The sequence below is a fragment of the Ornithodoros turicata genome, chromosome 10, assembly GCF_037126465.1.
Source record: "Ornithodoros turicata isolate Travis chromosome 10, ASM3712646v1, whole genome shotgun sequence".
Taxonomy (NCBI): Eukaryota; Metazoa; Arthropoda; class Arachnida; order Ixodida; family Argasidae; genus Ornithodoros; species Ornithodoros turicata.
The window spans coordinates 34,095,484-34,111,566 of record NC_088210.1 but is presented as its reverse complement, the minus strand read 5'-3'; the positions used below and the strand labels follow the sequence as shown (position 1 = coordinate 34,111,566).

The window sequence follows — 16,083 nt, the reverse complement described above, 5'->3', positions numbered from 1 at the left end:
TCTTTTTTTTCTACTCCCTCTGCTCTGCTGCCGCCCCACCGTCCTGCGTTCTCTTTCTTCGCTTTCGTGGAGAGGAGGGAAGAAGTCACGTGACGGAGCCCGATACCCGTTTTTCGTGCACCCTCCAAAAGCTGGGACGTAAAGAGCGCGTTCTTTTTCTTCTTTTTCGTCCTCGGAGCAGTGGCCGTTATCCACTAAGGGCGATTGGCCAGGACTTCTTCTCTTTTTGTTTCTTCCACGGCCAACGAAGTCAAAGTTTTCACAAAAAAAAAAAAAAAAAATATCACGACAAATTAATCTACAGTGCCAGCATTTGCTTGTCACTTTTACAAAAAACTGTTGGGAAAAAATGTTTGATGCAATGCACAAACGTCATGGAGCGTACTAACTTGTCAGGTTGACCTCTGATCCCGAACCTGTGTTAACGTCAGCCAATTCCGTCAGTTTAGTCAAGCGTGACCACCAAAGTTTCCGGCGAACTAGAAGAATTATTTCACCTGGCCAATCTCCCTTAGGCGCTTAACCTAACCTAATCCAACCCAACCCGACCCAAACTAACCTAACCTGCCCACGACCATCTTTGGAGAGGACGAAGAAGAATCAAATCGCGCGCACGGGATGCGGATCTCATTGCACGCGAAACCAGCGAACGTATAACGCGCATTATCTTGCATAACGTACGTCAAAGGAGACGATATCGTTCTAGCACCATAGTTCTAGTATGGAGACGCCGCCCACAGTCATAGGAACACAGAAGCCGAAGGGGCCACCGGATAATGCAGCATTACCGAGCTCTACCCCTGTTCAACCTGGAACCTCAGTTATGGATGTGAAGTCACCAGAGGAAGGATCCCTGCTTTCGGCTGAAGTGTCAAAATTGACTCCAGTAGCCGAGCGACCCAAGAAGAAAAAAAAGTCGAAACGAAAAGGAATAGTCAGTCCAACTAGCGGAGCGACATCTCCAGGTAGTCCAGTCGGGTCACCAACACCCCTGAGCTCGGCTGGATCACCTATGCCTCATCAGTCCAAGAAGAGAAAGTCAACGAGAGACGCACTATCGAGCCCATCGAGCGGTGAAGTTCACTCGGCACCTACGTCCGATGCACATGTTTTCACTCAACCTCAGATGCAGCAGAGTTTCGACAGTCCTACGGGCGCTCATCCGCCTGCAGGAGAATCACCGACGCACATCCAGTCAAAGGAGTCTGCACACGGTGAAGAGGTTCCTCAATCGCCTTCTCGAAGTCTCTCCAGAAAGAAGTTGGCGGGAACTTCTAGCCCAAGGGCAACAGAAATGCCTCCTGTGTCTTCGAAATCCGCCCCAACAGCCGACAGCAAACCTCCGGAAGGAGACTCTCAAGCAACAGCTGCTCCTTCGACACAACTCACGGATAAGGTGGCTACGGAGGAACCAGCCCCTCTTCCTTCCAAAGAACAGCATCGCTCTAACCTGGCGCTCACTGATGGGAAAGCCCTAGAGGAACAGGTCGATGACGCACCGAGCCGTGTTACTAAAGAAATGCTACTTTCACCCCCGAAAAAGCCAACTGCATCGGACCCGGTATCTCGAAGCGGAAGCCCATTCGTGACACCAACACAGAGGCCAACATTAGATGAGAAGGCGCCAGACACCTATCTCTCGCCACCACCCGTACAGACCAGCGATCACCAGCAAGAGCAGGAGAGCAGTCTCGTTGCCGACCCCATCTCTGTGTGCGGTCACGGCTGCTATCAACGAATGGCCCTGTTCTGTAGTCAACTTGCTGGATTTGTATTCCTGTCTCAGCACATGGTTGTGGTACTGACAACGCCGTACACAGATCATTGGTGCAAAGCCCCGCCTCAGTTCGCGGATATGGGGGTCTACGAGTGGAGGAACACGAATATCCCTCGAGAACCCGACGGCTCTCTCAGCCACTGCCTGGTGTATGACCCTCCGCTACCGTTTGGAGGACCGTCTGAAAACAGGTAACACGCATCGAGTGATCGTTGTCAGATATAGTACACTTGCATTGTGCGTCATTGTGTTCTCCCGCCAAAGCTCTCCTTATGTTCTACCGGAGAAGGAAGAAAAAAAGCACGGACAAGAGCTTGTCTGTCTTCCTTATTGTTTGTTTTATTTCTAGTGTTCCAGACACCACAACGAAAGGTTTTTCAAACATGGGCTGTTGTTCTCATGCAATGTTCGATGCCTTTTACAGGACAATTCAACATTGTGCCGAATGGGATTTCGACCAGAGCGAATACACGGAAACTCTGCAGAGCCGCTGGCACCTTGTCTGCGAACGCAGCAGGCTTGTGTTTCTTCTGCAAACGGTGTACATGAGTGGGGCCATGGCTGCCGTTCCCATCGCCGGCCTCCTGTCCGACCGCGTCGGGCGAAAAGTCGTCGTCGTCGTCTCTGTCGCCATCTTCCTCATATCGGGCTTCACCGCTTGCTTCGCCAAGACCTTCTACATCTTCGTGGCTTCGCGGTTCCTGGTCTCCGGAGCGACGGCGTCCATCCGAATCTTCACTTACATCTTGCTGTTCGAAATTTCGACGCCGGACCTGCGCTTTTTCAACTGCGTCGTCGTCCAGACCGGTCTGCTGGCTGCCACCGTATTCACTTACACGCTCAAGCAGCTCCACTTGAGCGTCAACTGGGTCCTGATCATCTTACTGATTCCAGCCGCGTGCCTCATCTGCACCGGATTCATGATACAAGAATCGCCCCGCTGGCTGCTCGCAGTCAGTGATTACAAAGGTGCCGAACGAACGTTAATGTGGGCCGCCATGCTCAATGGCGTCAGGGACACCGAAGCACGCACGCGCTGGAAACGGGTCATGCGTACCGCCCAGAAATCCGAAGAAACCCTGACAGTGAACAGCATGTTCGCGCGAGGCAACACCCTCAAGAAACGATCATTCATCCTTTACATGTGTTGGACATCCACCATGCTCGCGTTCTACCACTTGAACCTGTACGTGAACCGGGGAATATCCGAAACGGCTCGTCTACTCTGCGCACTCTCGCAAGCTCCTGCCCTAGCCATTGCCTTCGTGTTGATGGAGAAAGCCGGTAGACGTCGACCATTCTTTCTGACGCTTATGACCTGTGGGGTGCTCATGCTTACCTTACCGTTCCTCTCAACGCGCCCCGCCGAAGAACTGCTGATGGACATCTTCGTGACTCTCGCAAACTTGGTCGCCAACGTGGCGGTGGTCGTCATCTACCTGTACTCCATGGAGCTCTATCCGACCACGCTGAGGAGCACCGGAGTCGCCTCTTGTTTCCTCTTTGGAAGACTCGGAGCCCTGATGTCTCCGGCCTTACAGGACCTTGGAGGCGTGACACATTCCAGCGTTCCGTACGTGTTATCTGGCATCATGAACATCGTAAGCGGAGTCTTTGCGACGAAGCTTTCGGAGACGCGGCTATTTGGTGCGGTTGACAGCATCAAGCAACTGCAGAAACAGGGGCAGAGAGAGAAGCTGCTCGAGTTCGACTCGAAGCCGATTCGGGGCAAGCATCATAGGGAACCGTGAGCGTCGATGGAAGCAGATATGTTCCCATTCTATTTTTATTGCAATACTGCCCCTTATTTATTCACGCTAACGTGAAGAGTGTGGAAACTTGGACCAAGGCTAGTTTCACGCACAATAAAACAATAATAATCTTTTGCGTGTTGTTCTCGCAGACAGAACGTGCGCAGACTGCTGAATTATCACGCGCACAATTACGATCGCAATAACAATCACTATCGCGTATTTTTTTACTAGCCGCTACCGTAAGTAATCCTTGCGCGTTCTCTTCGTTCCCAGAACATGCGCGGCCACACACAACTACAATCTATATACACAAATTACAATTTTATACAAGCCGCTTATGACTGTTCACAGTACTATTACAAATTCAGTACAAATGTGGGTCGCGCCTTGCAGAAATGCGGATTTTGATAGTCTGGGTGTGTATAGATGAAGGGGAGTTTCATCGCAAAGGGCGACTATGACACGAGCAGCTGTAATCATGAATATAACAATCGAAACAGCCCAGTAGCTCTTTCGGTTTAATTGTACGCCCTTGGAGAGTGGCGCCATCTGCAGAGGACATTTGGCAACGTTGGCTGCGGTTTTTCCCCCTTCTGCGATAGACTCTCCTCCCCACCTTTCAGGTTGTGCGCACCATCAACAGATGGCGATAATGTATCTGGTGTGATGTGTTCCAAAGTTGGATGTACCTTCTCTATTCTGTGGAGAATATAGAAGCATATATATATATATATATATATATATATATATATATACCGGGTGGTTCAGGTAAATCCCCGGGCTAAATAATTCGCTAACCGGTTCATCAATCGAATAACTTTCTTTTTTACAAGTATCTGTCCAATACCGCCTACAAGATGCGCACCGCGTGAATGAGCGGGAGGCGCTCATTATTTAAATAAAAATTCGAATGAGTTTCGTGAAAAAAGCTAACTTCTAAAGCAGGGCGCCGTCGGCATTAAAATGGGTAGTACCCCTTCTGGGACCTTCAGTAGATACCTTTTAGAGAAAAATCTGCAACCGAAGCGGGTCATTTGTTGCAGTAATAAATTGGTTTCGGCTTACATATTTTTGTCGCGGCTGGTCGCGGCAGAGCGCAAAAGGACGTAATTCATTGGTGTAAGGACGTAATTCATTTGTGGGTAAGGGAGTGGAAGAGCGTCCTTTTGCGCTTCGCCGCGACCAGCCGCGGGGTGCAATCACCACGGTGTCCTCTGGCAAAATCATGAATAAGCTGCTGTTTTTCTTTGTCTACTGAAGGATTCACAACGCCTTTGTCATCGTAAAACGTGAAAACTCATTCCCGTAGTCTGTTAAAGGGAGACTCCGCACCAAAAACGTGTTGAAGTAACAGTGCGACAAATTTCCGTACCGTAAGATATTTCTCACCCCCAAGTGGCACAGATAATTAGAAAACAAATATTTTCCGTGGAGTGATTAGGCGCTCCTCCATGGAAAAGCAGTCCAGCAACACTGGGCTTCACCTCACCGATAGAAAGGGGTAGCCAACAGTATCATCATCATCATCATCATCGGTACTCCTCGTGTACGACTTTCTGCATGTTTTGCTTTTACCGCTGGCGAAAACGAAATCGTGGAAGCAGATGATTGGTCATCCATGTGGCATGAAGTAGTTACAAAGCGCGTGTGCGTACAGACATATGTCGGCACAGTTCCCTTAGAAGTCGGCCCAGGACGCACATTCCCCCAGGGCGTGAGTCGTGACGTTGCCCACATACGTGAGGCCGACAACGGCAAGCCCTATCACCATCACCATCACCACCACAAAGCGCGTGCCCCAAAAGACGCCAAAAACAGCCGGTGGCCCACAGGAGACTACCGGTGACGTCACGCTTGGTACAGAAGGTAAAAGCGCGAACCTTCAGAAGTTTCGGTTTCGATTTGAGCTTCTCCGCTTCTTCTTTTTTTTTTATATATATATTAACGTGTCCCTGGCTGCGAAACCAACTTTCTCATTTCGAAAGAATGTATCGAACTTATTTCCACAACCATTATAATAATTTCGGATTGTCCAGGAGTCTCTCTTTAATCCAAAACCTAGAATCACGTTGTTTCACATACTTGCTGCCGAACTTGATCACACCTGCGTCCTATACCAAATAACACGTAAAACGTCTTGTTTGTGTCGTAGATAAAGGTATCTGAAGTCATTCCATTGAGAATCTCGTGAAGGGTGATATCACGTGGCGACCAGCACTAAATCCAACGATGTCTGCCATACATTTCGCGCGATTTGTTTGCAAAGCTGTAGAGAAATGTACATCTTCTGGATTTCTGTAGCTGTGGTTACAACCTAACCAGAATAATAACTAAATTTTAATATTGCGGTGTTTTCGCTGCCCAGCGCTTCTCAACTTCTCCCATTCGCAGGAAAACTACGGATAAATGTACAGACGGGAGGCCGCTGAACACTAGGGACTAGTTTGCCTGTCGGTCGCTAGCTGGCTCTGCGAAAAACTGCAGCGTAGGGAGCCTACTCCAGCGCAACAGTCCAGTTCTGTTTTAAAGGGGCACTAAATAGGTATAGAAGGTGCACGTTTTGCTAATGCACTGCGCTACATTGCTGGAGGCGAACGTATTCCAAAAATTATTGGCACGAAAATGTAATTAATGGCTCTAAACCGACACAGTATTCACCGCAACCCTTTCGTGCTCATTGCCCGCGCCCTGCGATGTCCTACACTCTTAAAAATGAACTTCACCACATAGCACGCTCCTAGCCAACCACCATCCCGAATGACAACGTTCTCGCCCCTGATTTGTTGAAAACGGGAGGAGGAGCCTATTTTGTGCCATTATGCACGGCACAAAATAGGCTCCTCCTCCCGTTTTCAACAAATCAGGGGCGAGAACGTTGTCATTCGGGATGGTGGTTGGCTAAGAGCGTGCTATGTGGTGAAGTTCATTTTTAAGAGTGTACCGATGATACCCACACGCCATTTTGACGTCACGCTCCATCAACCAGTCAAAATACGGGGCGCTTATACCTTGCTTTATCGTAACTAATCGGGAAGCTAGGTAAATTCTAAGCATCTCTCCACTTTAAACGCGCAAGATAGCAATAAGTCCAAACCGTACCAGACGTCCGCAATGTTCCATTTCACGTGCGCATAATGCAGCTCTACTACAAGTGCGAGACGTGTGACGTAGTTGCTCTCCGAGAAGGAAAGAGAGATGCACGTTATGCTCTTTGAATGGCATCGTTTCTTGGTAAATACGTTCGCTACAAGTAAATAAATGCCATATTTGGTTGTTGTGAGCCATGTTCTTTCATGGGGAGTTGTTTAGTGCTCCAGCTGAACGTCTCGCCTTCCTTCCTCCTTTCTCAGCAAACACCTGTGGCGCCACCTCAGGGATGACGTCAGAAACGGCGATTGGAATGCAACGAGGCAAACGGTGTCAAGGCTGGAAATGCCTTCCGCTGGTGAACTGAGGCGGCTGACGCCACACATCAGCAACACCGCTTTCTGTGGTCCCATCCTATCTTCCTGGAGACATCTCTGTTTGCAGAAAGGGCCCGCCTAAGTACTCGGAAAGTTTGAATCAACAAACTGCCGCACACACACGAGATAAGGAAAATGTGTGGTCGCTCTGTCACTCTATAGGGCCACGATAAGACGATGACTTGGTGGGGTATTTCCTGCACCGGTAATGCATTGTCATCTGTGTAGTCATTGTTCTCACTGATAAGAGAAATGGCTTAGCGGTGACAGGGCAAATCTGCGAGTCCCGAGGCATACCTGGGTAAATTACTTCTAAAATGTAATTAAATTACATTACTCATTACTCCAGCTAGAATTTAGTCAAATTACATTACTCATTACTCCAGCTAGAATTTAGTCAAATTACATTACTCATTACTGCAATTGAAATGTAATGAAATTACATTACAATTACTACGAAAAAGTAATAACTTTACAAAGTCATTACTGCGAGCTTAATCGTAACGATGTTGAGGATGTGGAAGTTGTCATCGTGGGCGTTGGAATTCTTTTAACTCGCTAGTTGCCAACTCTCTTTCTTCCAAGTGCCAACACAGAACACAGATTCGACTCTTTTGTAAAAAGTAACGAGTAATGTCATTAAAATTACTGCCCAAATGTAATTAAATTACATTACAAATTACATAATGTCAAAAGTAATTAATTTAGATTACAAATTACATAATGTCAAAGTAATTAATTTACATTACAAATTACATAATGTCAAAAGTAATTAATTTACATTACAAATTACATAATGTCAAAAGTAATTAATTTACATTACAAATTACATAATGTCAAAGTAATTAATTTACATACAAATTACATAATGTCAAAAGTAATTAATTTACATTACAAATTACATAATGTCAAAAGTAATGCATTACATTACAAATTACCAGAAAAAGCCAACTGTATAATGCCACATGAACTGTATAATGCCACAAAAATGGCGTACGCCCCCCGTTTTCACCAAATCAGGGGGAAGAACGATATCACTCGGGGTGATGGTGGGCAGGGAGCGTGCTATGTGGTGAAGTTCATTTTTAAAAGTGTATATCATTCGTGGCGTAAATGGTTGGCGTGCGATGCGGTCAGGTTCTGAGTGTGTACTTTAGTGACTCATTTAAATCTAAGTGGTATTTAAATCAAAGTGATATTGATTTCAATCCTGACTGGTTGAAAATGGGGGGGGGGGGGCTGGCTTTTCGCGACACCAAAGTCACAACTAACGCTCTTGGGGAATGCGCGTCCCGGGCCGACTTCTAAGTGAACCGTGCCGCCATATTACACCTTCGAACAGACCGTCATCGCACGGCACGCTCTTAGCCAATCACCATCACGAACGACATCGTTCTACTGCCCCTTAACTGGTTATAAACGGGAGGCGTCCGCCTTTTTCTGACACTTATGCAGTTTTGTCGACTGTCACACAAGGGCGTACGCCCCGTGCTTTCAGCAAATCATTCTGCGCAATGGTTGGTCTTCGCCGTGCTATGTGGTGAAACCATCAAAGCCATAGCGAAACCATCGTCCCGAATGGTGTCGTTCATTCGTTGAATATGGGGGGGGGGGGGCGTACGCCCCGCTCAAATGATATCACTGGGAAAGCTCACCCAGATCGTGTTGTGTGCGTATTCCATGGTTACAAATAATTACGTTGCTCCATAAAAACAAGGAGGGCGACCACAAATATCCTGACAGGCTGACGTTTCAAGGAGGATGATAAACACGTTGATTGGAAGCGCCACTATAGGTTATTTGTGCACCGTTGCGTGAGACGTCAGGTTCTTCCAGGATGTCTTATAATGGTCTATCGGCAAGGTCGTTACGAAACAAGAATTCCGTGATTATGTTTGCGATCTTCGCGAGGAAGGCTCCGCGCGCGAGAAGGATGGAAGAGAGCTCAGAATGTACACAGGTGAAGCCTTCCTTGTGCCTCGTCCGTTTTTTGTTGCGTAGTTGTGACCGTTTGGGTCCGTGTTTGAAACGGGAAAAGGCCACCTTGTACACGGGGTTCCAACCACCACCACCTGGTTCCAAGTAATGGCTTATTCACACGTGTGAACGGATTGCCACACGAGCGATTCTTCTCGTAACCTGTCCATCACTTGGCTCCTCCTCCGAAGACATCCAATCGCAATGGCTGCCTCTCGTGACGTCACTTCCGAGACGTTTAATTCCGCAGCCGGTGCGGGTTGCGAACACGACGCACGCAGGCAGCATCGAAGCTCCCCCCACGGAGGTTCATGTTATATATTTCGCGAGAATGCGTTCTTGAATACGTGACTACAAACTGTCGACCGTATTTTCAGTTCTCGCGATGGCCTTTTTCTCGTGCCACCTCACGAGGTCGTTGAGCACAGAGCTACTACGACGCGACGAGTTGCTCCCCGAGTGTGAAAGTTCCCTACTCTCGGTAGCTTCAATTGTGTACAACCGTTGCTAGAGCCAAGTTGCAGCAAAAGTCGAACCGCGCGAATCGACCCTAAAATGTGCTCATAAGAAGGAAGCTCGCAAAATAGAAAAAAAAAAAATGCACCCGCCCGCAAGCAGTGATGGCAGGGTGCGGACAAATTGTACTTCGCGGGAAAAATCTGGAAGTTTTTGTTTTGTAAAATTAGTATTTGTATTCGTAAAATAAGATACGTAACTTATTACAGCGTAACTGGCACAACTATTCTGTATCTCTCGGGAGGCGCACCCCAACCAAGCACTCTTAAAAATGAACTTCACCGCATAGCACGCTCCTAGCACACCATAATCTCGAATGATATCGTTATCTGCCCGTATTTGTTGAAAAGGGGAGGCGTACGCCTTTTTTGTGACACTTACGCTGTTCATAATTGTCACAAAAAAGGCGTACGCCTCCCGTTTTCAGCAAATCAGGGCAGGTAACGATACCATTCGAGATGATGGTTGGCTAGGAGCGTGCTATGCGGTGAAGTTCATTTTTAAGAGTGTGCACCCCAATGTGTGCGGAGTGATGAGGCGTGCGAGCGCATTGTGCGGGGAAGCTCTATTTCTAGAATACAGGGTAAAAATGAATCCTCCTCTGCATAATCTTTAAAAAAAAAAAAACTGCCGACAGAACAGTATATCATTTTTACCAAACATTCCCCCCCACATTAATACTCCGAAAGCGTTCGACCCTTTCAGAATTTCTCTGACGTAGACGACCGAACCGACTGAATCAACGGAATGCAAAATCTGCAGAAGGAAGCAATCCGTCAAGAGTTTCTCACCCACGCGTAACATGAATGCGAGCATTCATGCGGGCTATGCTTCCATTGTACAGACAGGATAGAGATCTAGTTGCATACACGCAATAACGACGTCTGGCGCATTTAATAGTAATCGTATTAATAATAAAGTCCGTCCATTATGCGCTGTCGTTTCTGCTCGAGTGATAAAACTCTTTTAGTTTTGCCAAGAAGGTTATGGGCCGCTTGCGCACGCATATTCCAACCGTTCGTACCCGTTTTGCTACCGTGAGAGGGCAATGCCTGCTATATACGGTGGTCAGGATCAGCTTGCTATGCAGTGAAGCTCATTTCTAAAAGTGCACTCTTAAAAATGAACTTCACCTCATAGCACGTTCCTACACTCTTAAAAATGAACTTCACCGCATAGCACGCTCCTAGCCAACCATAATTTCGAATGATATCGTTATCTGCCCTGGTTTGTTGAGAACGGGAGGCGTACGCCTTTTTTGTGACACTTATGCTGTTTATAATTGTCACAGAAAGGCGTACGCCTCCCGTTTTCGACAAATCAGGGCAGATAACAATATCATTTGATATGATGGTTGGTTAGGAGCATGCTATGCGGTGAAGTTCATTTTTAAGAGTGTAGCCAACCACTATCTCGAATGATATCGTTATCTGCCCTGATTTGTTAAAAACGGGAGGCGTACGCCTTTTTTGTGACACTTATGCGGTTCATAATTGTCACAAAAAAGGCGTACGCCTCCCGTTTTTAACGAACCAGGGCAGATAACGATATCATTTGCGATTATGGTTGGCTAGGAGCGTGCTATGCGGTGAAGCTCATTTCTAAAAGTGTGTACAACGATTGGCCTTCGCAGTGCTATGTGGTCAATACCAGTTTTACACTCTTAGAAATGAACTTCATCGCATAGCACGCCCCTAGCCAACCATCATCTCGAACGGTATCGTTATTTGCCCCTGATTTGTTGAAAACGGCAGGCGTACGCCTTTTTTTGTGACAATTATGAACAGCATAAGTGTCACAAAAAAGGCGTACGCCTCCTGTTTCCAACAAATCGGGGCAAATAACGATACCGTTCGAGATGATGGTTGGCTAGGAGCGTGCTATGTGGTGAAGTTCCCTATGAAGTTCGCCCAGGATGCACATTCCCCCAGGGCGTCAGTCGTGATGTTGCCCACCTCTGTGAGGCCGACAACGGCTAGCCCTTTCACCCCCCCCCCCCTCATTTTTAGGAGTGTAAGGGTGACAGCTCGCACTGCCTCTGTGGCTACAGTTGCTTCGTGGTGCTGAAAAAAAAAGCGACGGTGATGGTGGATTAATGGTGGAACAGAAGGCGGACTTTGGCAACATATGTCCCTGAGCCTGGGGGAAGGACAAAAGACAAAAACAGGAACAGCACAGGACAACACAAGCTCGCTCGCATTTTACTCAGTGCAGGGAGAATTTAATGATAAAAAAAAAACGACTGCGAACTCAACTGGAACATTTTGCAGCAGTAGTCTGAGCATCATAAACAAACAGATGGAATAAGAGCGAGGAGAATAGGGAACACAGTTGACCGTCTCGGAAAAAATTAATTTGACACATCCAATGAGGATCACTGTGTTTACATGTCTTCCTGCGCTTCCTCAAATTAAAGTAAATTCGCCGCAGATAAGGTGGCTGGACGCAGAGAGGTCACGCTCACTCCCTGCGCCAGATAATGTAATCCATCATACTCATTCTGATTCCGTATTGGCTGTTAAGACTGGCCGCATGACACTACGCTGCAGCAGAAAGTACGCTCCTCAAGCGATGGCGCTGCAGTATTTCTCCTGGCGCGCGATTGCGTCTTGTTATCTCCAACGGCGTATGTAGTTGACGGACTGGATTTTTTTACTTCTTGGGTTGAACACGACTACAGCTTGCCAGGCCGTAAAACCTTCAATGATCATTGAACTAGGGTGCCTGAATACTAGCTCCCTCTGTGTAGGGTGGAGTCATCCTTTGTAGAAGCGAATGCCGCCAAGCCGCCATATTGACTCCCACGCTTACCACGCATGAACGCTGTGTACCGATTTCACCAACTTTTTCAAACCTCATTTGCTACGAATTTACTCAACTCTAAAATGCAGTGTGTCGCTAAGCGTATCGCAAGCAGTGCGTGGGAGTCAAAATGGCGGAAATTACTAGCAGACGCGGAGCTAGTATTGAGGCGCCCTTACACTGAACATGCGCGTAGTGCCACCAACCGTTTAACGTGTCAACTTGTCTGCGAGCAATGGATCTAATGTCCTTTGAGCAGTTGACACGCTAAACGCTAGGTGGCGCTGGTGCAATGGCCATTGATTCCGATGATCAGTGAAACCAACGGCCATGTGCGCGCAGCGCCTCCAAGCATGTAACGTGACAACCTGTCACTGGGAATTGGATCTTATGTCCTTTGAGAAGTTGACACTGCCAACTTCTCAAAGAACAAAAACATCCAATGCTCCTTGACAGGTTGACACATTCCACGTTTGGCGGCTGGCATGTTCAATTGTCATTGGTTTGAATTATCATTGAATGCTGCCCACCAGTGCGACCCTGCACTCTTAAAAATGAACTTCACCGCATAGCACGCTCCTAGCCAACCATCATCTCGAATGATATCGTATTCTGCCTCGATATGTTGAAAACGGGAGGTGTACGCCATTTTTTTGCGACAATTATGACAAAAAAATAGTGTCATAAAAAAGGCGTACGCGTCCTGTGCTATGCGAGCGTGCTCTGCGGTGAGGTTCATTTTTAAGAGTGTGGGTATTACACTAGTTCGTTCATATGCAACACAATACTTGGAGCGCAAATTTTTGGGAACACTCTCAGCTTATCCAATATCCTTACTGCGCACTGGCAAAAGAGCCGTCCCGATAGCAGCACTGGATGCCAGATACGGAGACCCCCAGGGCCGTTCAAGGTCTGCAGCCTTCTCGTGTTCCCTCGGAGCACGATAGACCTGGGAATAAGTTGAACCCCGTTACCAGGCTGTCGCTTTTGCGCTACCAGGTGTTCAGTGGATGCCGTCGTCTCGCGTGACCCAGACAGGACACTCGATCGCGTGCCGCGGCTAGCTCGTTTTAAGAACGTAACTTTTGTTCATTTTTGTCGCACAGACACACGCGGAGAAAAAAAAAGGCGCCGGTATTGTCTTTGTACTGCTCGACTCCACAGTATACTTTTCAATGACGTCAATGGCCATTATGCTGCGGGCAGTGTCTGTTTTATAAAGTGCTTGACGTATGGATTGACATTGTGGATCACCCTCTCCTTTTTTCCAAAAAATACAATCCAAGCTTTTTGGTGCATTCGTTTTTGGATGCTATCTGTGAACGTGCATATCATGAGGGAGGTTTGGTGTTGAAACCTCAAAGAGACACCAATGAAAGACCCGACAATTATCATCGATGAATGGATGGTAATTAAGCTTGAAGGTAAGCGAACGAAACGACTGACAATGATGAAGTAATAACCGGGTCTCGGTCATTATTGACGAGCTTCGGACCGGTCAGGTCCTTACTGTGTTGCTGGCAAACTTTTTCTTTTTTTCTTTTTTTGTGCATAATTTAGTTTCTCCGCTGACTTTATTTTTGTCTAAATTTCCTCAACTATGCGCCCAATTTGAATGGAAACGTTGTTTCATCTCAACTTTAGACTAAGGGAACGGAGATTAGTTAAGTGACTAAAAAAAAGTAGTGTAGATCCTCATGATTGCATCGTTATGGCCTGCACGTGACCCCTCCCCCTCCTTAGCTTCAGTTCTCTCTCTCTCACCACACACCAGAACCTGCGACTATCCAAGACGAATCCACATTCGCATTCCACAACAATGGCTAACGTTCTGCAAATAACGAACGTAAATATCACGTGATTGTCCGTTATCCACTCTTGTCCCACAAGGCACGAGTAGCTCTCTCTCTCTCTCTTTCACAATCAATAAACGTGTCAACATGCGTAAGACTGAAGTATACTGATCCCAACGAGAGCACCACATATTAAACCAGAACTTCACCGCATAGCACGCCTGCCATCGTCACGCCACACTCTTAAAAATGAACTTCACCACATAGCACGCTCCTAGCCAACCATCATCCCGAATGACAACGTTCTCGCGCCCCTGATTTGCTGAAAACGGGAGGCGGAGCCTATTTTGTGTCAATTATGCACGGCACAGAATAGGCTCCGCCTCCCGTTTTCAACAAATCAGGGGCGAGGACTTTGTCATTCCGGATGGTTGGCTAGGAGCGTGCTATGTGCTGAAGTTCATTTTTAAGAGTGCAGCCATCGTAGGAAATGATACCTATTTTTAAGCGCGGCGCGTACGCCTTTTTGTGACAACTAACATACTGCACAACTGTTACAAAAAGACGTACGTCTTCCGTTCTCAATGAATCGGGGGGAGAAAACAATGTGGTGCGGGATGATGGCTGGCCGGCCGCGTGCTATGCGGTAAATAGAGTCACTAAATAAGCTACGCGTAGCTTATTTAGTGACTCTAGCGGTAAAGAGTGAAAGGAGATCGTGTAGCGGATGCTCCGGTATTTCTGTTGTAGATACCCATGGCGACCAGACCATCCCGATCCACGCTGTACGTGGGATCCTAAGTGTTTGTTCTTGACTGTTTCGTTGCGCTTTCATGCTCGTATGATGAAAGTTCTCGGCTTCGTGTATTGTGTCAATTGGGGGACCACGAAACATTTATTTCCGGCAGTTTATTTTGCAACGTGGACTTGGACCACTTTATTTCGGGGGACGCCCGTTTTAAGAGTGTACAGCTACGAAAACTGTGACTATGGATGTCAATGGATAAACTGTAATAGAGGCCACTCTGTCAGCTTACATCACTGGGCAACGTCGCAATATTGGACTCGACTGAATTGACATGAAAGCAAAGGAAGGGTCGCAACATTTTGAGGAAAAAATTCCGAGCAAATATAGAAGCAACATCAAAGCCCATGGAGATCAGATCAATATGATTGGCTGAAAGTCACGTCATACTTCACAACGTCTTATCCAAAAGAACAAAAATAGAGCAGAAAGTCAGGTGAGCAATAATCCTATCGACGCAAACTAGCTGTCGATTGGACGAGAGTTGGAGCAATACGTCACCACTTACCCACCAATCCCGTAGTGCTCCCGACATTCAGTTCGCATTTACCCCAATTGAATAAGCCAAGAAACTTGGGAGAGATAAGCAACGTCCCATATCACGCTCCGCCCACGTGACGGAAATGCGTTTATCATCCGAGACCCGTGGTTATCGTTGCGCGGGTCCTTACCCTGCGGAAATCCCCGTCCAATAACCTTCACACGGATCTCTGGGCGTACCTTATCGCTTTCTTCCTGAAGGAGTGATGAAGGAGGGGCGCACCACACGTACGCCAAAAGATTGCTTAGATAACTGCTCTACTCGCATGACCTCTAGGGATCGCGCTTATCGTCGACCGGAATCCATCAATGGGGAGAAGGGAGGCATGCGATCACGTGATCGAGGACACGTGATCGTACAGCTGGCATTCCCGGAATGCAGGCACGGGATAGCCGCCATACTGATTTTGTAAGATACGTACGTGCGCACAGCGTGCAGTGACGTCGTTAAGTTTGTTTTCCCTTTGAACGTGTGATGATGCGGTAGAGCATCCTTTACAGGTTGAAATCGCGGGGAATCTGCCTATTTGGCGTATTGGAGTGACGCCAGCGACACTGAACAGTCACAGCCAGCTGTGAACGGTCCTATGAACAGTTAACAACCGTGAAATAACAGGCCGACCTTCACCTGGACACAAAACGCTGTACGGATAGG

The 16,083-nt window shown here is 47.3% G+C and overlaps 1 protein-coding gene across 1 annotated transcript; it reads left to right on the top strand.

Annotated features, from left to right (window-relative positions):
- The first annotated feature begins 631 nt into the window (after positions 1–631).
- Positions 632–3,660, top strand: LOC135370637 (solute carrier family 22 member 7-like). The gene is made up of 2 exons (XM_064604422.1): positions 632–1,968; positions 2,202–3,660. Exons 1-2 carry the CDS (start codon positions 722–724, stop codon positions 3,526–3,528), a joined length of 2,574 nt encoding a protein of 857 aa, XP_064460492.1. The 5' UTR covers positions 632–721; the 3' UTR covers positions 3,529–3,660.
- The last annotated feature ends 12,423 nt before the right edge of the window (positions 3,661–16,083 follow it).

Coding starts and splice junctions, on each gene's coding strand:
- LOC135370637 (XM_064604422.1), top strand. CDS start 722: ATGGAGACGCCGCCCACAGTCATAGGAACACAGAAGCCGAAGGGGCCA. Junction 1,969..2,201: donor GGAGGACCGTCTGAAAACAG/GTAACACGCATC, acceptor TGCCTTTTACAG/GACAATTCAACATTGTGCCG.